General features: G+C 37.2%; 1 protein-coding gene across 4 annotated transcripts in view; it reads left to right on the top strand.

Moving 5' to 3' along the window:
- Positions 1–21626, top strand: part of LOC127799187 (protein MRG1-like) — a 106406-nt gene that overhangs the window by 60869 nt on the left and 23911 nt on the right. For 3 of the 4 annotated variants that reach the window (XR_008022557.1, XR_008022556.1, XM_052332967.1), the window contains exon 6: positions 6065–6169. The exons of the other annotated variant lie outside the window; for it this stretch is intronic. Coding sequence is in view for 1 of the 3 variants with exons in the window: in XM_052332967.1 (XP_052188927.1) it covers positions 6065–6169 (105 nt within the window). In the remaining 2 variants the exon portion in view is untranslated. The remainder of the gene's footprint in view (positions 1–6064; positions 6170–21626) is intronic. 4 annotated transcript variants of the gene reach the window in all.

Raw genomic sequence — 21626 nt, 5'->3', positions numbered from 1 at the left:
TATGTGAGGAGCGGAGGAGGTGAAGTAGAGGAAGAAGTGGCTTTAGATGGGTAGACAGGGATATTGCTAGCATACAGGACTAGGACTTCATAGATAGTGTGGCGTGCAATAGTGGTAAGAGGAGAAGAAGGGGTTGGTCTTGAAGAAGGTGACATTAACAGAAATAACATAACGGTTGAGATCTAAAGAATAACATCGGTAGCCTTTTTGTAATCAGGAGTGGCCCAAGAAAATATATTTGAGGGATCAAGTTGCTAACTTATCCTTGCCTGGAGTGAGATCATGAACAAAACACGTACATCCAAAAATAGGGGGAGGAAGAGAAAAGAGTGACTGTTAAGGAAACTAGATTGAATGTGGAAGGTTTGGTGAAGGACGTGACGGCACATCGAGCCCGTGAAAAGTTCTCCGGATGCAAGATTTCGGGAATAGGCTGACTGGAATTTCTGATGCGCACCAGAACTAACTCTCAAGAGGGAATGCACTGCTGGTGGAGCACGGTGGGAAAGAGTAGAAAAGCACTGCTGGAGGGATAGCACAACGGGAAAGAGAAGAAAGGCACCGCTGGAGGGATAACACAGTGGGAAAGAATTTTCTCACACTCTGATATCATGTGAGAAGAGAGAATTGGGTGAGTGCCTGAGAGCATGAGTCTCAGTTTTAATCTACATTTATAGAGTCTTAGTTTTAATATATATTTATAATAATGTGGAACATAATTACAGCAGAAAATTAGGCAAAGAAATATGCCTGAAAATACAACCTGTCAAATCAACCATTAAGTCAGTCTATTCAATCAGCCTATAAATCAGTCTATCAAATCAGCTATACATCAGCTTATAAATCAGCTGGGGCAACTATACAATAAATACAGCATTCAACACTTAGTTTCAATCAAACCCATTTCAGTAGCTATAGTAGCAATGCAGTTCAAAGTCTGTGTGCTAGCTGCAGCTCCAGAATTTGCATCATTAGTTACTGCAGCCTTCTTAAACTGTCCCATCTATTGGAACTTTTCACCTTATAATGCATTGGTTCTCTCCAAATTGTACTTCGCAATCAACAATCTGAGCAAGACAACATAAAGCTGATTAAGTAAAAATCCTTGAATTCCACAAACCTTATTGCATGGTAAAGTCAATGCTGCCGCTCAGCCTGTTCCATCAATGAGAGAAGTGATAAATACTATTGATGCTAGAATACTTCGAAGAATAAGACTCATTTCTAGCAAACAGTGCCAAGTTTGTTTGGCTATAGGCTTATTTTTTCATTCTTGATAAGGATTGATAGTTGTTGTGTCTAAACATTACCAACAACAACATATCAAGTCTTATTCCTACTACTGGGGTTGGCCACATGAATTCTAACTTGCCCGTCATTTCTATCCCTAGCTTTATCTCTATAAGGCCCCCATACCTAAGTTTCCCCCAAAGTTTTTCTTGATCTTTTTTCTATCTCTGGGCTATTTGTAGCATTCTCTTTATAAATATGCTGCCAACCAATAAAGAGTAATGATAGTGACACTGAGCTAGGAGAACAAAGTGATGACCAACTGGAGGAAAAGTTGAACAAAAGGGGAGGAGTTTCCAAATAGTGCATGTCTAGAAGAAAACAGGATGATGATGATGATGAACCATATGAATATGCTATTCAATTTGGATCCTGATACATGGCCTTTGACCTTGCAGGATTTCAAACCTTTCTTTTAGAAACATCTCTCTCTCTCTCTTGTTTGGCTAGTTGGGAATCTGCCTAAACACTTTCAGTTCCAAGAAACTAGACCACATGTTTGAACCCATTATTTTAAACTATTGGTGTCGGACCCCACCCCTGTAGGACCCAAACCCACAACCCCGCTATGAGAAATCACAAGGGATCTCGAAGTCTTTAGTTTATGATTAGACTTTTACTCATTTAATAAATTTCATCTTCTAACTGTGTGGATTTTAGCCCAGTTCCAAAGTAAACCCATTAAGATAAATCCAACTAGTTAGGTTCATCACACAGCTATCTTCAATTGACTTAAAACACATTTCTTTATTTCACCTTTATCCAAGGTTTGTATGGCATATTCATCACCTTAAACCTTAATTCTGTCAGCCAGATCCAATGGGTCACTTATTTTCATTTAGTTATTTCCCAATTCCATTATTTTAAGCTTCATGGCATAATTGTCAGATAGTTTCTCCCCATTGATCAACAGTTTGCTTCTTAGATTAATCCAGTTGACTGCAGAACATCCCTTGGTCTGCATTTTATAATCCAATCAACAGTTTGTAAACAAATGACCAGCAGACATGATGTTAGTATCTCAAACACTGGGTTACTGTCTCTCAATATTTTACACAAAAAGATCAATGATATCATGTATTCTGTAACAGTCCTCTGCAAACTGCCGACCACCAGTGTCAAGCCCTTCGTATTTTTATCTTTGAGCTCACTGACTGCCAACCGGCAGTGTCAAGTCCTTTGTATTTTTACTTTTGCTTCTGGTCGACAGATTTTGTTTCAATTTTGTGGTTTCTAGTACAAATGTTCTCCAACACATTCTAATGAGATTTTCTTTGCTTACTCTCCCTCGTAGAGTTCATTACTTAGGTGTCATGACCCCCTATTTGTCTTCCTGTAGTCAATTCATTCAGGCTTGTGCTGCATTATTTTTGTTCAACCATCCATGTTTGGGGTACTTAGCCTTTCACTGTCTTATATTTCACTGTTTAGTAAATTCTCGAAAGACATAACAATTAAAAAAATGTGCATGCCGCCTCTCTCTGTAGACTTCCATCACTGCGGCATATTTGTGTCTTATCATTAGAAATTCAGTATCCATTAAAAACCCAGTCATTTGTTTGGCCTTCAGCAGAGGCATCACACCCTAATACATTCAATAGTGCCAATACAAATCTGGGGTGTTATGTGCTGGATATCCAACATAAACTAACATACATTTCTGAAGTGGGACAGCGGAAAGAGAAGAGATTAGAAGAAGAAGAAGCTGGAGAAAAGAAGAAGCCAAGAAGAATAGAAAAGCTGAGAGAGAGAGAGAGATCATATTATTCAATCATCCAAAGCTCAACAAAAGGTTACATTATGTTGCATATTTATAGGCATTTAAAAGATAACCTATCTCAAGATAATAACCAATCAAAGTATGATTATTATCTCTAAAACCAAATATAACTCTATCTAATCTCTAAATCAAATAAAATTCTATAATCGAAATAACTATGATAAATCAAAACATAACAAGATAAAACCAAATCTAAATCTTATTTTCAAATCACTCAAATAACCCTATCGATTTCTGTCATGCTGTAATTTGCAAGATGCTATATTGAGCATGTAGAATATGTAGTAACTTCTTCAACTGAGCTTAAATGTTAAATCCTCCAGGAAACTCACCCATCAGCAGCTACATTGTATGAGAATGAACCTCACATCAGATATGAAGCTCAACAAGAAAATTCCACACTATCCGCACACGTACACACTTGCTTACACTCCTATAATCATACTCAACATGTTAGTGCATCAAACAATATGCATATCTCATGACCAGGTTAGCCTTTTGCCCCTACCATTTGCTTGGCTCACTCGTCCATATGCTCATTCTTTTGGCAAGGCTAGGGTGATCACCAAGGATACATAATAGTCAACTAAGGCAAAACCAATACAAGAACAACAATTGCGAGTGATGCAATAGATTGTGGTGCCAAATAGTGACAATTCAGGCATCGTGGATGATTTCTCACCCTGTGTTGACTTCTTTTGGCCGGTTCTCAGTTCTCCTTCCTTCAGTTCAGTTGCCAACTATATGCAATACAGTGAAAGAAAATGCTCACCAGGAGTCAGGATTTTCCTCCTCCACAGAGATGGAAAAACTATCCCACGGCTTATTTTCCCTATCTCTTGCTGTAAAGCTCAAGGAATTGGAGAGGATAGCTCTGCTCACACTGAGTATCTTCTACCTCTGATTTTCTGTTGCATTCCTCAGAGAATTACCTTCTCCCAGCCAGCTCACAAGTTCTAGAAAGGCGGTTGGCCCTATTCTCTCTCCTATATGGTCATGTTAGCCCTCTTTAATTTGGGCTTGATTTCTATTGGATGATCTTTCCTTTTGGCCACATAGGATATTCAGCCACACTAGCCTTCCCAATTTCTACCTCATGTCTACAAAGATGTTAGTTTTATTCATAATATGATCAAATTAGACTTAGCCCAATTTTCTTGGAATTAACCAAAACTATTGACAGTCTCACTGGCTGTTTGTTGTCAGTTCTTAACAACCTGTTGACCATTAATTTTTTATGACCTCCATTCACTAGAATGTGGGAATTTTAAGCTTCAGCCACTAAATTGTCAACCGTTATTTATCTACATTTGATACTTTTGATATTGTTTTGAGGTTGTTCTCAAACCAAGTCAATCCCCCCCTTCACAAGTCTCCCAAAAACATTCCTTATACCTTAGATCAATTGGGGGCACATTTGGGCCTAAGTCCCATACTTAGTTCATTGGTGTAAAATGACCATTTTCTCCTGACGTCATTTACCTAATTTTCCCCTTGTTTTCATATTCAAGTGTCCAGCTATCCCAATTGGCCAAATTTTACTTTGCTTCGGTTCAAATTCTTTGGGGCATCACAATTGGCTTATTCATTTTGTTTCCATCCTGTGGCCTCCAATCCCCATTTCAATGTAGGCATAGAAATGTAGAGATACTAGGTTGTTTTTCATCAATTATGTTCTCAGGAACAGGTAACCAGTATACTCTGCAATAGGTTTGTTTTTTGGAGGCAATAAAAATAAAAGGATCTTAGTAGTTGAGATGGTTACATTTATGATGAACTATTGATTCAAAGAGAGAAAGGTGGGTTGTTTTGGAGGGTACAGGTGAATATGTGGTGGTTCCATGCAAGGTTGTTAAAATTGAGATTTTAAGTGGAATTATAAGAGGGGTCCATAAAATCGGATTGTAAAATCATAAGATTTTACAAAAATTTAAAAACCCTTTAATTTATGTAAATATATGTTTATAATGGCATATTCCTTATTATAAATGAAATACATGCACCTATTTTAAAACTATTTCATCTATCAATTTCAAAAATACTACATAATATGAAATTTCTAAATATTAAATTTATCATTTATCATCAATTCATCATTCATCCATCCATAATCAAAATTTCAAACAACAATTATGTTGACAACGAAGAAGAAACTCCGAAACAAGATTGACAACGATTAGGGTTTGCAAAAGGACACAACAAGCTGATGCAGCAAGCACACAGACACGACATTGTTTAGGGTTTGTAGAAGAACCAAAATGAGAGATTGACAACGATTGTATATATATATATATATATATATGTTGGTTGGAGACGAAAATATTTGTCCCTAACCTCAAAATTGTGGGCAAGACTAAACTCGGTAAACTCATAAACTCGAACTAGTAAACTCGTGAATTGGGTCCAATTCTATGAAAACTCGATCCTACAAGCGAGTCGACTTGCTCTATGCCTCATGACTTGTAAAATCGTACGAGTTGACTCGCGATTTTAACAACAATGGTTCCATGCTTGAAGCTGGTGAAGATAGAAGAATAGTGGGTTTGGCAAATTTGAGGTGATCCTATTGTGGGAGTTCCGTGGGTTTATAGAGAGCAAAGACTAGAAGAGATGGAACAAATGGTGAGAAAGAATATCACCAAGAAAGAAGACAAGTAAACAAACCATGTCATATGAGCTGAAAAACACATTAAAGGTGCATGTGCTATGCATTACTCTCATGCGCCATGGCCCATCACTTTCCTTTCTTAAACATTTTATAAGTTGTGATGCTTAAATTAAGCAAGGGCAGCAAGGTAATGAACTATTGTTAACTCTGCAAAAAAACAGTTGATTGTGAGTCTATGACTAATTTCAGTTCATCCCTTCTTTCTTCATAGTTAATAGAATTAGCTTGTTCTTGTAATTTCACCTTTTTACAATTCAATTTTGTATATGGGTTTCTCTACTACCTTCTTGTGGTCATCAAACATTGTATGGTTTGTTATTTGTTAGGAGAAGGGCACTGTTCCTCTGGAGAAGCCAATCAACATCCACATCCCATCAAAATTGAAAAAGCAATTAGTTGATGACTGTGAGTCTGTAACTAATCTTGGCAAGGTATTTAGATATTGTTCTTTACATACCTATTGTCAATGTGGGCTAAATGATGAAAATATATTTTTGAGAAGGAAAAAGTTGTCTTATACTTTTTACTTGTGATCCATTTACTGTTAGACTCTTTGTGTGTGTTCATGCAGTTGCCTCCAATTTGTAAAGAAGTTGATCTTTGCACTCTTGCTGCATGATGACGCCATGTTTTTTCTTGAGTACTAAATGGAGAATTTCTTGGTAAAATTTCTTCTACTTTCATTAACAAGAGATCTGTACATTATATAGAATAAGACCTATTCTAAATATGGACAAGATTCTAATACAAGGAAAGAATCAATTTAGGAAAAAATAAATAAAAGGAAATACAACAATCAAAGAGATAGATTCCTAAACTAAAGTTATTTCTAAATTTAGAATATGAAATTTAGGAATAATCTCAGGAATCTAACAAACCCCCTCAAGTTGGTGAGTGAATGTCTTCCATTCTCAACTTGCTTGTGATTTCTTGAAATCTTGAAATAGGTAGCCCTTTAGTTAGAATATTTGCTAGTTGATTCCCTGATGACACATAGGGAGTCGTGATAAGTCCACTATCCAACTTCTCTTTGTTAAAGTGTCTATCAACCTCAATGTGCTTGGTACAATCAATTGGATTACGAGCTATGCTAATAGCTAACTTGTTGTCACGGTATAATTTTATCAGTCTACTTATTTCAATTCTTAAATCCTTTAGAAAAATCCTAAGCCACAAAAGTTTACAAATCCCATGTGCCATGGCTTGAAATTTTGCTTCATCACTTGATCTTGCCATAATACTTTGTTTCTTGCTTCTCTAGATAACAAGATTTCCAGCTATAAAGGTATAATAGCCAGAAGTAGGCCTCCTATCTGTTAGGGATCCTGCATAATCAACATCGGTGTATGGTTCTATTAGTAAATCATTCCCTTTTTGAAACAAAATTCCTCTTCTAGGAGTAGCCTTCAAGTAATGGAGAATTCTTTAAACTGACTGTAGATGTTCCTCTCTTGGATCATGCATATATATTGGCTAACCACACTCCTTGCATAGGCTATGTTAGGCTAAGTATGTGAAAGGTAGAATAACTTCCCAACCAACCTTTGGTAACCTCCCTTATCAATTGCTCCTCCCTTATCTTTTTGGCCTAACCTGTGATTTGGATCAACAGGAATATTCAAAGCCTTGCTTCCTAGAGTACCCATTTCCTTAAGCAAGTCTAGTACATACTAAAGAAAGAAATTATCTTCTCTTGTATTGAATTGAATATGTCCTTTACAATATATACTAGACTAGAGATTGGGATATTATATCCCAATATCTTAGGAAATATTCAACAAGGAAAGAAAGATAAAGAAGAAATCTCCAATAATAAGAAGAGAACATATTTAGGAAACGAGACAACAGGAAAGTGTTGGAAATTAAACTTAATTTTTATAGTTATGGGAAGTTATGGTCAGTTTTATAGTTATTGGGGGTTATGTCAGTTTCTTTTTTTTTTTTTCTGTCTAGGAAGACCAATATATACATATAGGAGGCATAATACATCCGGAGGCCCCTCAATAATTAAAAAATATGGAGTTTAGTCCTTGAAGTTCAAAACGTCAACATTTGGTATTTAAACTATTAAAAAATGTTGTTTTAAGTCCTTGCTGTGACTACCTATTAGCATGTGCCCACATGCGAACGCCACATCATCAAGCCACATCATTGAACGCATGCATTGGATGCAACTGTCTCATGGTCTGCTCATTGCGCCTTCCCAGATTCAATGCCACATTTTTTGCGCTTCCCCAATTCAACGCGCCTTCCCTGAGTCATCCTTTGGTCTGCTCTGTTTCAAAAAAGGGTTGCTTCCTTTGGTCTTCTCCATTTCAAGAAAGGCTTGACTGATTCCTCTGCTCCGTTCTCCAATTCCACTGCTCTGTTTCACTGCTAACAACAGTTACCCAATGTTTGTTTCACTGCTTCGTTTCACTTCTATAATCTATATAGGTATAGATGGTCTCTCTAATTTTCTAAAAGAAATAAACTTAAATTCTATGTTTTTCTTGCTTGCCATTGTTGATTTAATTCATGGTTAGGTTTCTGTTTCTGTAATTTGAAACAAATTGACTCCCACAATTTGATCTTGTTTCCTTCTTCTGGGATTGAGAGGCAGTTGAATTGTTAATAAATTTAATTTAGAACATCATCCGGCTCAGCTCATCAAATTCCAGAAACCACTGCACAAACCCAAAACCACTCTTTTTAGACAATGGTGGATAGGGGTGTGCAAACGGTTATAACCGAACTGAACCGGCCAAAAATTACTAACCGAATCGAACCGAACCAGTTGCTATAACCGAACCGAACCGACCGACAACCCAATATAACCGAACTAACCGAAATCGAAAATAACCGACTCTAAAATATGCTACCCGAACCAGACCGATAACCGAAGTTTTGCCTATAATAATAACCGAACTGGTAACCGATCACTATATGACCGAACCGAACAGGACGGTTCAGTTGATTTGTTCGGTCTAACCGAACCTTTGAAATCTACTGAACCGACATTCATGGATTCCTACCCGATCACTATCGAACATTTTATGTAGGAAAGAAATCATAAAACAAAGTACAAGTGTCAAACAGGTCGGTTCACATAAGAAAGCATGAATTGTACTCAAACTTATATTCCAAAAAATAAAGCATGAATAACTATCTCTAATTTGTAAATTAAATTGTTCACACTGGCTATTTTCAGTATTTTGATTACTCTAATTGTAAGTAAACAAAGCATGAATAAGTATCAAATGAACAAAATACAATTTCAGAAAATAAAATCACTTAACATCAAGGACCTAAACCCATACCACTGCACTGTTGCTATAGTCCAAATTTCTTGAAAAATGATGCTTTGACATTGAGGTTGCCAAGACCAAGAGGCAAGAGCTGGTAAATTTACCACTCCATTTTCCACCACAACGGCACAACCTGCACAAATTATATCATAGTTTCAAAATCAAAAAAACTAGTAAAAAATAGTGAGTTCTGCTAACTAATGAATGCATTTTTGAAGCTCAATAAATAATAGAGAAGTTTTTGTGCAGTTGTACAAGTTCATCCAAGTAATGTACTAATGTAAATGGACTGGAGGTAGCAACTCTGGGTGTGTTAACTATTTTTCAAAATAAGCAAAATAAATACACAATCCTAGGTGATGAGTGTGCTAATTATTGTCAAGTTAAAAGACAACGTGCTATGTTCTATCATTATCCAAAATAAGCAAAATAAATGAATAAACCCAATACAATATATGTATTGTATTGATTGAGAAAAATCACTTATTAGCAGCATACTTAAACTAATTAACTTGATCAAATTGATTGTCTCGATATTTCCTGTTCCAAAATTCATACCATGAGAAACTAACACAACACGTGCACTATCATTGGAATTCAACAAAGAAAACATATGGAAAGAAACAACAATTATTTTAGCAAATCCCATGCCATAATTTTCAGGATTAAGTGAACATCGCAAATTATGAAAGGAAATAAACACATTGAAATCAAACATATGGAACCCTAATGCTTGTTCACAACCAAGTCAGTAGGATTAGATTAAAAAATGAGGGCACAATGGGGTATGATGAGGCAAGGCATAAATTAGGTCAGGTCAAGGATTCTAAATATCATCATTGCCTTGACCCCAATTGAAAAAAAAAAAAAATAAATAAGGGATTTCTTGAACTTGACTTGACTATAGTGTGGTGAAATAGCCTTTGACTTTACCCAATCAGTGTGGGCAGGGTTAGGTCTCTGCAAGTTCAAGCCATTTTGCCAACTCTACTTCCATGTTTGTCCTCGGACGAATGGCAAAATTGGGCACCAACTCCAATTGAATCAACATTTTGTTTTCTTATTTTAGTCTTTTTATTGAGTTGATTGATGTTGATAAATATAGGAAACCCATCACGATGGGGTTGGTGATCGATTTACAAGTCTCTATCTCTTTCTCTCTATCCCCACTAGAAACCCCATCATGCGAGGTTGGGTTTCATTGAAAACCCAATTCAATCATTAGAACTCTCTTTTGCTTTTAAACTTGGAACCAAATTTGGGTTTGATTTCTTTGAACATTTTGGGTTTGAAGCCTTTGAGATCTAGGTTCTATTTCTTGGCTTCAAACCCAAATTCGAACAGCAAATGGATATATTGTATCCATGCACACCCCATGCATCAATCCCATCCTCTACTAACAGCAAATGGATAGCCCAGACAAGTCTTACACAATCAACAAAGCCATCAACAATTGGATCATTTGCAGAAGCTATCAACTAAACAACATAATCATGAATTCCAAAAAACAAACAAATTTCTTTCAGTAATTAAAATAAAGAAACAACCACCATTTACAATACTTACAGTTTCCAAAAAATAAACAAATCTCTGGTGTTGCATTCAAAGCATCGGAAATTAAAACTGATAATCAGCAACATCAAAAGGCTGTAAGTAATCTGTGCAAAAAGTAGAACAGAAACAAATAAAAAATTATAAGGCAACATGGGACATTAACATTAAATATCCCTTCAACCAGTCATCAATAATTTTCCACCAAAAGAATATCTCTATCAAAAGAAGCAAAGTTACTTGACTTGTTGCACTCGGCTAGTGCTCAAGGCCAAAAGACCAAAAACCCAAATTTAGAGTTGCAACAAAGTTCGGGCTTGCTCCCCCAATCCAAAAAATAGTCATCTCACAGAAACAATACAAAGCAAACGTGTAAAAGAAAATGTGTAATGAGTCATGACTCCTAACTTTGTCTTGCTAGTCCAAAAAACCCTTAAACACAGTCAACCAAAGCAAACCAAATAACCAATAGATAACAATACATGTCATATTGGAGAAGTCAACTGTCTAACCTTCTAAAAACACATAAGAAAATGGCCAGATACTTCTAAAAACACATATTGGAGAAGCCAAATGAACTAAAATGCTGTATATATGCTTCATTCTAAATTTGTAAAATAATGCAATAAACAAATATTAACTAATGCATTAAACACATCAAAACAGATACTGAAATTGAAATATTGAGAGGCACAAATTCTCTTACTTACAAATGCATGAGTCTTTAAAATCTAAATTCCCATTGGTGCGGGGCTGTCAACGATAACCTTTGCCAATTCTAAAACAAACAATACACAAAATTAATTAAATAATTTAAAAGTAACAAGTATTGAACTAAAAGTAAAAAAAAAAAAAAAGAGTAACAATTAGTTTACCTTCTTCAAGTTGTTCAACATGATTCAAATCTTCTTCAACACTCATTGGGGTGGTAAATGACCGAATCCAATCTTGCGTACAAATCAAACTTTCAACCATTTTAGGAGAAAGAGAACTCCTAAATGGATCAAGTACTCGACCCCCTGTGCTGAAAGCAGACTCAGACGCAACAGTAGAAACTGGAATTGTCAAGACATCCCGAGCCATAGAAGATAAAATAGGAAACCGATGAGAGTACACTTTCCACCAATTCAAAATGTCAAAGTCATCAGTTTCCTCTTCACACATTTCACTGAAATACTTATCCCATTCCGAAGGCACAGTTGTAGACCCACTACCACTAGCATACTTAAACTTTTTGAAATGAGAACTAAGTAAATTTGGTCTGCCAGATTTTCCCTTCTCAACATTCTCCACAATAGATGAAGTAGACACTTGAGACTGCTCTCCTGCTTCACCTTGAGGCGTCAATTTTTTTTTATATTCTTCATACAAAACATATACAGCATCTTTTAAGGACAAAACTGCAGCAACCTCTTTCTCACCTAGATACATCTCCTAAAGTGCATACTCCATAAACTCTAACTTGTGCCTAGGATCAAGTACCACAGCAATATAAAGCAAGTGATTTATTTTTTTTGGATCCCCCAAATATTTATCAAATTTTTCTTTCATTTTTCCAGCCATCTCACTCAACTCAAGATCATCACCTTCTTGCCACTCATGTAAAAGACAGTGAACGGTACTAATTTCATGGAAAAAAGTGTTGGAGGTGACATATGAAGTACCCGAAACCCGCAAAGTAAGCTCATAAAACTGTTGCAACACCCTAACAAACATTCTAACCCTCGTCCAATCCACTGACTTGGGTCTCCCATCAATAGTAATAACCTGTTGCAAGTCATTATTCCAACTACTTGTACCAAGATCAAGCATAAAACATGCCCTCTCAAACTTTTGAGCAGTCTCTAACATCAAGTATGTGGAGTTCCATCTAGTTGCAACATCCAACGACAATAAGCCCTTACACTCTATTTTTTCCATTTCCACACATTCTTTGAATTTTCTTAGTCTTGCTGGAGATTGCCTAATATATCTGACTACATCCCTAACTCTTGTTATTGAATCATCTAGCTCTTTCAACCCATATTGCACAACCAGATTTATTATATGAGCCACACACCTAATATGTAAATAATGGCCACTCATAATGCTAGCATCCCATTTTGCCATTTTTTTCTTAAAGTTACCCACAACAACATCATTTGAACTAGCATTATCTACTGTCAAACTCAAAACTCTATCAAGTTTCCATCCCATTAAACACTTCTCAATTGCCATAGCAATGGCATCACCCTTGTGAATATATATTGGACAAAAATTTAAATTTTTTTTCTTCAATGTCCAATTGTTGTCAATATAGTGTGCCATCAAGCACATATAATTAATCCTTTGAATGGAGGTCCATGTGTCAGTGGTTAAGCAAACTCTTTGACATGAATTTTTTACCTCATTCATCAATTTTAACCTCTCTTCATTGAATAATTCAAAACAATCACGAGAAATTATCCAACGTGAAGGAATCCGAAATTTTGGACAAATCACATTAATGAAGTGCCTAAACCCCTCATTTTGGACAAATTTGAAAGGCATCTCATCCACTATCACCATGCGAGCTAAAGCCTTTCTAGCAAGCACTTGATCAAATCTCCAATTCACCAATCCTATACTATCCCCCCCTCTCTCAACCCCTGTTGAAATTGGTTGCAAGTTTAATTGCATTTGGTGGGTTTCCAAAGCATGAGGGTGTTTTTTACATGTTCCCATATGATTCCTCAGAGTCGTAGTCCCATTTTTTTTTGGGATCACAATGGAACTCCCTAGAACAATAGTTGCATCTCGCTTTAATTTGACCCTCTGAATTTGTAAAGTTTGTAAAATGATCCCACACATCTGACCTAACTCTTAATGTTTTTCTCTTTGCCTTTCCTAGTGATGTTGCACCTCTATCAGCTTCAGATTGACTACCTTGACTTGGTACTATTGGTGTAGGTCTTGAACTATCATCCATACTAGGGATATTTGTTGTGTGACTGGTGTCTTCTTCTCTTGCCATCTAAAATTAATACAATTGTAAATTTGTAATTAATATGTATTGTATTTAAAGAGTGATTTTAAATATATTCTAGTTGTCATTTGATTTGTGTCTTAGGGAATGAAAAGATCTCACATCATTTATAAGTAAAACAATTGAGGAATTATGCAATCTGCTAAGTGTTGACAATCTATTGGCAGATTGTTTTTTGCTTCTATTTTTTTTTTTTTCCTTTCATTTTGATTTCAGTTTCAGTGGATTTCTGGATTGAGGCATTATGTGGTTTAATTTAATAATTTGAGCTCGATAAAGGCATTTTCTTTAATTTGACAATCTGTTGACAGATTGTTTTTTCTTTTGTATACTATATGTGGTTTAATTTGAGCCCAATGAAGGCATTTTCTTTATTTAGGAAAGCTTTGGTTGTTCTACTACGTGTGTTTATTTCATTCTGTTATTGGTGTTTGTTGTGCTATCTTTTGGTATAGCCTTCATATTAAAAATCAAATATGGAAAAATAATTATATATTATATTCTAATTGTATAATTTGTATTGTTCCCTTACATACAACATACATTATTTTAATAAACACACACACTGCCAAAGAAGGTAATAAAAACTATACAGTTGATGCAAAAAGTATCAGTCAACTATATCATTTTTATAAATGCACACAATAAGAGACATGCAGTTTGAAAACTTATGGTGTTTATGAAAAAGTAAAAGGGGAAAGAAATAACTAAATTATTATTAAATTTTTTGGATTACTACTTTATTCATATTTTGACATTTTTTTTTAAAGTTGTTAATGCATGTGACATGACTTTATAATATAAGATTTCATTATTGTTTAACTGCAAAAATTTCAAGATCACAACATAAGAACAATGGATTGGTTGTGGTAATTGTTTTTAAGAGTGACATCCAACCAACCACATACATGCAATATAAAATCATTTACATGAAATTTTTTCAAATTAGTGGACATCAACAAATTCAACACAACAGTGCATCCAACCACATATATACAGTATAAAATCATTTACACACTTATTGCTCAGATTAGTGGACATCAACAGATTCAACACAACAATTACATGATGACATCCAACCACATACAATACAAAATCATTTACACGAAAATTTTTCAGATTAGTGAACATCAACAGAACAGATTCAACACAACAGTGACATCCAACCAAAAAGATACTTAAAAAATAATCGAATGTTCCATTGACTCATCAGAACAATTTCAAATTAGTGAACGGACAAAAGAGAACAGAACAACAGTCAACAAAGAACAAAATAAAAGCATTTACACGAAAATGTTAAACAGTCAACAAAGAACAAACTAAGGTAAGTTACCTTTAACCTTTAGGAGTGGACGGACGAACGGCTAAATTGCTTTAGGAGTGAACGGTGGACCATGGACGGACGCCAATGATATCTGCAAAACAAAAGAACAAAATAAATACAGAGAGATAGAGGCATAGCCGCATAGAGCAACTAAGAAAGAAAGAGAGAGAGAGAGGGAGAAAGAGATCGCTCGAGAGAGAAAGAGATCGCGCGATGAGTCGATAATAGAAGTAGAACTAACCTGTTGGACGGCGGTGGTGACGAAGGACAGCTGAAAGCAATCGACGACGATGGTAGACAGCGACGGCGACAGTAGGGTTTTGGTAGCGGGTTAGGGTTTCAATTTCAAGCCTCTCTCTCTCTCTCTCGTCGATTAGAAATCTGGAGAAGGCTCGGGAATGCACTCGAAGTCCCCTCACGCACGGTTAACCGAAGCCATCACAAAACGACGTCGTTTATGATACACAAAAACGACGTCGTTTGATCATTGATCGGCTTTGATTAATCGGTTAACCGACCACCAAACCGGGCTTATATTTAACTAACCGAACCGGATGACCGAACCGAACCTTGCTAACCGAACACATAACCGAACCGACCGGGGGTAACCGAACCGATAACCAAGCCATATTTAACCGAATCGAATCGACCGGTTCGGTTTGGTTAGTTCGATTTAACCGAACCCCTGCACACCCCTAATGGTGGATACCACTCCATGCCTCCACCATACCCACCTCCAAGTTCCGGAATGTTCCAAAGAGGACACCCTCCTTGCCAAATGAAGAACCGACATATATATATTATCACAAAGAAACGAAATGGTTTCCTGAGAAAATATCTAGAACTTTTCTCGATTAAAATTTCTTGGAATTGTGTATATCTATTTACAGGCCTAATCACACTCACTCCAATGCTAGCAACCGTGGTTTTTATGAAATTTTTAAGTATTTTTATGAGATTTATGTCTTTTTATGAAATCTAGATTTTTTTGAATATTTTTAGGTCTTTTTTATAAAATTTGTCTTTTTTTTAATTAAATTTGGTCTTATTTTGATATCAAATACTAAATGTCAAATTTTTTTAATTGTTAAGGAACCAAATGTTATAATTATGTATTAAGTTTAATCTGATGTGTTTTGCTGACGTGACTTTTTTTAATATGACGTCGTGTAGATAACGGTTCTGTTACTCTCAGTCACGCTGTGAACTTAAAACAACATTTTTTAATAGTTTAGGTACCGAATGTTTAGGTTTTGCATCTCAAGGACTAAAGGCTATATTTTTTAATTGTTGAAGGGCCTCTGTATGTATTAAACCATATATAGGATCTATCTCTTCTTTTGATGAATAAAAGAGGGAAAACTTACTTTGCATTGTAAAACTTGTTTCCAATTGTTCTGTCCAGATCTTTTCCTCTCTCTCTCTCTCTCTGTGTGTCTTCTCTTATTCTTTGTCATGTGATCTCCAACATTGTGGTATTAGAGCAAGGTTCAATGGCATCAACAAAAAATTTTGTTCCATTTCAATATTGTATTCTAAATAAGGATAATTTTGATAATTGGTCTATCTAGATGAAGGCAATTCTTGGATCTCAAGGTGCTTAGGAGGTTGTTGATAAAGTATACACAGAGGTTGAAGATGAGACAACATTGAACCAAACTCAAAAGGATGTGTTGGAGAAGAATAGGAAAAGGGACTAGCATGCTCTTTCTATCATCTATCAATGTTTGGATGATTTTATGTTTGACAAGGTGACCAATGCAACAACCTCAAATAAAGCATGGGAACTTCTTCAAAAGTCTTACAAAGGAGTGGATAAAGTGAAGAAAGTTTGCCTCCAAACACTTAGAGGTGAATTTGAAGCACTTCATATGAAAACAGTCACAATTTGTTTCAAGAGTGCAAGCCATAGTCAACTTGATGCAGCATGTAGCGTGTGTGTGAAAAAAAAACACACCAAAATAAACACTTGAAAGAAAAAACTTCAATGGCCAAAACTTGGCTTTTAAGAAGAAGTAAAAACAAGACTGTTTTGCTAAGAAAATCCAAATAGGTTGCTGAAATTTGTATTGAGAAAACTTGATTATAACCCCTAACTTCTAGGTATATTTATAGTGTTTGGCTAATCCAAATCCATCTAATATTTGTAACTAAAATTCAACTAGAATCCTAATAGAAATAAATCCTAAGTAAAAGTTAACTAGAATTCTAAATCAAGTAGAAACATGAAGTAGAATTGTTGAAATCCAGAATGATTTGAAGAGGATTTGGGAGAGATTGTGGTCACAATATTTGGAAGGTTTAGGCTGATTATTTGGGGCTGATTTCTTGGGTTAAATCTTATGTTTCCATTTTTTGTTCACTATGTACATGATAAATAGGGACCAAGTATGTAAAGGCAGAGTAGACATAGAGAATAAAAGTCCGATTTACTTTTCTCATTCTCTTCATGGTATTAGAGCCTAGATCACTCTGAAAACCCTAGAAGCCATGGCCGCTAGCCATGAATCTATCCAGTTGGTGACTCAGGAGGGAGAATCAGAGATAATCCCCTCCATGGGTTCGACCGGTGGGTTTGAAAATTCTTCAATTTGTCTTACCGTAGAGAAGCTGAATGGGAAAAACTACCAAGAATGGGCCCAATCCATCAAGCTGGTCGTCGACGGTAAAGGAAAATTGGGCTTCCTTACTGGCGAGATCAAACAACCATCTTCCAAGGAGGTAGCGGCTTTCCAAAAATGGCAATCTGAGAATTCCCTCATCACCTCCTACTTGATCAACTCCATGCGACCAGCGATCGGCAAGACATACATGTTCCTGCCGACAGCGAAGGATGTATGGGAAGCAGTTCGCGAGACCTACTCCGACGTCGAGAATGCCTCTCAAATCTTCGAAATAAAGACTCGATTGTGGCAGATAAAGCAAGGAGAAAGAGAAGTGACGGAATACTACACAGAGATGCTGGGTTTATGGCAAGAACTGGACGATAGCTGTGAAGAATCTTGGAAGTGCACGAGTGACAGTGTGCGATTCAAGAAGAAGATGGAGAACAAGAGGGTGTACGAGTTTCTGGCTGGGCTCAACAGAGAGCTCGATGATGTGAGAAGCTGAGTCTTGGGTTGTCTGCCATTACCATCCATTCGGGAGGTATTCTCTGAAATTCGGCGAGAAGAAAGTAGGCGGAAGGTGATGTTGAGGGAGAAGAGTGCGGCTGGGCCTGAGGCTTCAGCCCTTGTATCGCGTGGACCTTCAACTCGTGGGCCTTCCACAGGATCTGGGCTGAAACAAAACAGAAGGCCTTTTTGTGATCATTGCAAAAAATTAGGCCACTCCAAAGATACCTGCTGGGTTTTACATGGCAAGCCTGCTGATTGGAAGCCCAGGCAGCCCAATAAACCTGATGGGTACCAAGCCTTGACTGAACAACAAATAGAATCAGCCCATCATACTCAATTAGCCCCTACTGGGGGTTTTAACTCCGAGCAACTTGAGAAGTTATAAGCTCTTTTTTCGACCTTTCAAGCCTCGGGTCAATCTTCTACGCCTCCTTCATCAAGTTCCTTAGCCCACAAAGGTACTTTTTTGACTGCTCTTAGTACTACTTCGCGCTGTACTCCCTGGATTATTGATTCTGGCGCATCCGATCATATGACTGATTCCCATCATTTATTTTCCACATACTCACCTTGTGCCAGTAACTTGAAAGTAAAAATTGCAGATGGTACTGTATCCCCTGTAGAAGGGGAGTATCCGTATATTTGAATTTATTACTTTGGAGTCTGTCCTTCATGTTCCTAATTTGTCTTGTAATCTGCTGTCTGTTAGTCAGCTAACCAACCAATCTCATTGCTCAGCTACTTTTTTGTCTTCTCATTGTGTCTTTCAGGAGCTATCATCGGGGAAGACGATTGGCAGTGCTAAGGAATGCAAGGGACTCTACTATTTTGATGACGCTCACATGAGTAAATAATGTCATCCTTCTTTTTGTAATTCTGCATCTTGTCCTAGGGATAGTGACCTATTGTTATGGCATAAACGAATGGGTCATCCAAGTTTTCAATATCTAAAACGTTTGTTTCCTTCACTTTGTTCGAATAAAAATATTTTGGATTTACAATGTGAAGTTTGTGAACTTGCAAAACATCCTCGCACTACTTTTCCCTCCAGTCCTTATAAACCATCTCTGCCTTTTACTTTGATTCACAGTGACCTTTGGGGGCCTTCTCGTGTCCCCAATAGGACCCACACAAAATGGTTTATTACCTTTATTGATGATCATTCTTATCTTTGTTGGGTGTATTTACTACATGATAAATCTGAGGTTAGTTCTGTCTTCATGAACTTCTACACTATGATTTACACCCAATTTCACACAAAAATTCAAATTCTTCGTACTGATAATGGCACTGAGTACTTCAATCATTCTTTGGGCCCCTATCTTCAATCCAAAGGTATTGTTCACCAGAGTTCTTGTGTTCACACCCCCCAACAAAATGGGGTTGCCGAACGGAAAAACCGGTATATTCTTGAGGTAGCTCGTGCCCTCTTATTCACCTCTCACATGAAAAATAATTTTTGGGGTGATGCCATTTTGACTGCTGCATTCCTCATCAACCGCATGCCTAGTCGAATTCTCTCATTTGCAACCCTTCTCCAAAAATTTCAGGAGATCTTCCCTAATTCTCGGCTTAGTTCATCTCTCCCGCTTCGTGTTTTTGGGTCCACCGTGTTTGTCCATATTCACACCTCCCAACGTACCAAGTTGGATCATAGAGCCCTCAAATGTGTCTTCCTTGGTTACTCTCCTACTCAGAAGGGTTACAAGTGTTATGACCCTCTTTCACATAAATTATATGTTAGTCTGGATGTCACATTTTTTGAGCATACTCCCTACTACTCGCCTCAGGGGGAGTCCTTGAGTGACGCTCGTCCCTCAGACACCGACTTTGATGTCGCGATCTTTGAGTCTGCTCCCTATGATATACCATCTTCATCTCCTTCTTTGTCCAACGCAAAAGGAATCTTAAACTCAGGGGGAGATGTGGAAGAACAAATAGACAAGGAGCCACTTGTCTACTCAAGGAGACCTAAATCAAAGCCCGTTGAGACTCTCGCATCTGAATCATCAAAAGAGTTTGAACCGGCGATAGCTCCAAATACTCATGAGCCAAAACCCAATCCTGACCAGGTAAAACATCTTGATGACTTACCCATTGCTCTTAGAAAACAACCTCGTTCATATACTCTCCATCCTATCTCCAAATTTGTATCTTACAATGCCCTTTCTGCCAAATGTTGTATTTTTACGTCTAACCTTGACAGAACCCAGATTCCTAAGAATATTCAAGAAGCCTTGGAGATTCCAAAATGGAGAGAAGCAGTGATGGAAGAAATAAAGGCATTAGAAAAAAATGGAACTTGGGAGGTGATGACGTTGCCGAGGGGGAAGAAACCAGTGGGCTGCAAATGGGTGTTCACGGTGAAGTACAAGGCGGATGGCACAGTAGAGCGGTACAAAGCCCGCCTAGTTGCAAAGGGGTTCACCCAAACATATGGTATTGACTACACCGAGACATTTGCACCAGTAGGCAAGCTGAATACTATACGAGTTCTCTTATCTTTGGCAGCAAACCTAGACTGGCCACTCCATCAGTTAGACATCAAAAATGCATTTCTGAATGGTGAGCTAGAGGAAGAAGTATTCATGACATTACCACCAGGATTTTACAAGGAGGAAAAAGAAATCAGAGTATGTAGATTGAAGAAATCTCTATATGGGCTCAAGCAATCACCAAGAGCGTGGTTTGATAGATTTGCGAAGGTAATTAAGAATCGAGGATATCAACAGGGGCAGTCAGATCATACTATGTTCTTCAAACTATCCAATGATGGTAAGAGGACCATTCTGATTGTATATGTGGACGACATCATACTTACTGGAAATAACATAGGAGAGGTGGAGAGGTTGAAGAAGGTCTTAGCCACAGAGTTTGAAGTAAAAAACCTAGGTCAAATGCGATATTTTCCGGGAATGGAAGTCGCCAGATCTAAGAAGGGAATTAGTGTCTCTCGGAGAAAGTACGTTCTTGACCTTTTGACTGAGACTGGTATACTTGGTTGCAAGCCAAGCAATACCCCGATTAAGGTAGGAAAGAAAATGGAAGACGGTGGAAAGCCTGTGAATAGAGAAAGATATCAGAGGCTAGTAGGTAGATTGATCTACCTATCTCATACTAGACCCGGCATTGCTTTCGCTGTAAGTGTTGTCAGTCAGCATATGCATTCACCAAAGGAAAGTCACCTAGAAGTAGTGTATAAGATTCTCAGATATCTGAAAGGCTCACCAGGGCGGGGTCTATTCTTTAAGAAAGGAGACGGTAAGAAGATAGAAATTTATACAGATGCAGATTGGGCAGGCTCAGCAGAAGACAGAAGATCTACTACCGGCTATTGTACTTATGTTTGGGGAAATCTAGTAACATGGAGAAGTAAGAAACAGAACGTGGTAGTCAGAAGTAGTGCTGAAGCTGAATTCAGAGTTGTTGCTCAAGGGATGTGTGAAGGGCTATGGTTACAAAAGCTTTTGGAGGAACTACATATCACAGTAGAGGTTCCCATCAAACTCTACTGCGACAACAAAGCTGTTATCAGTATTTCCCATAATCCGATCCAGCACAACAGGACTAAACATATAGAAGTTGATAGACATTTCATAAAGGAGA

This window comes from Diospyros lotus, chromosome 4, assembly GCF_014633365.1.
Source record: "Diospyros lotus cultivar Yz01 chromosome 4, ASM1463336v1, whole genome shotgun sequence".
Taxonomy (NCBI): domain Eukaryota; kingdom Viridiplantae; phylum Streptophyta; class Magnoliopsida; order Ericales; family Ebenaceae; genus Diospyros; species Diospyros lotus.
This window is presented reverse-complemented; position numbering and strand designations above follow the sequence as displayed.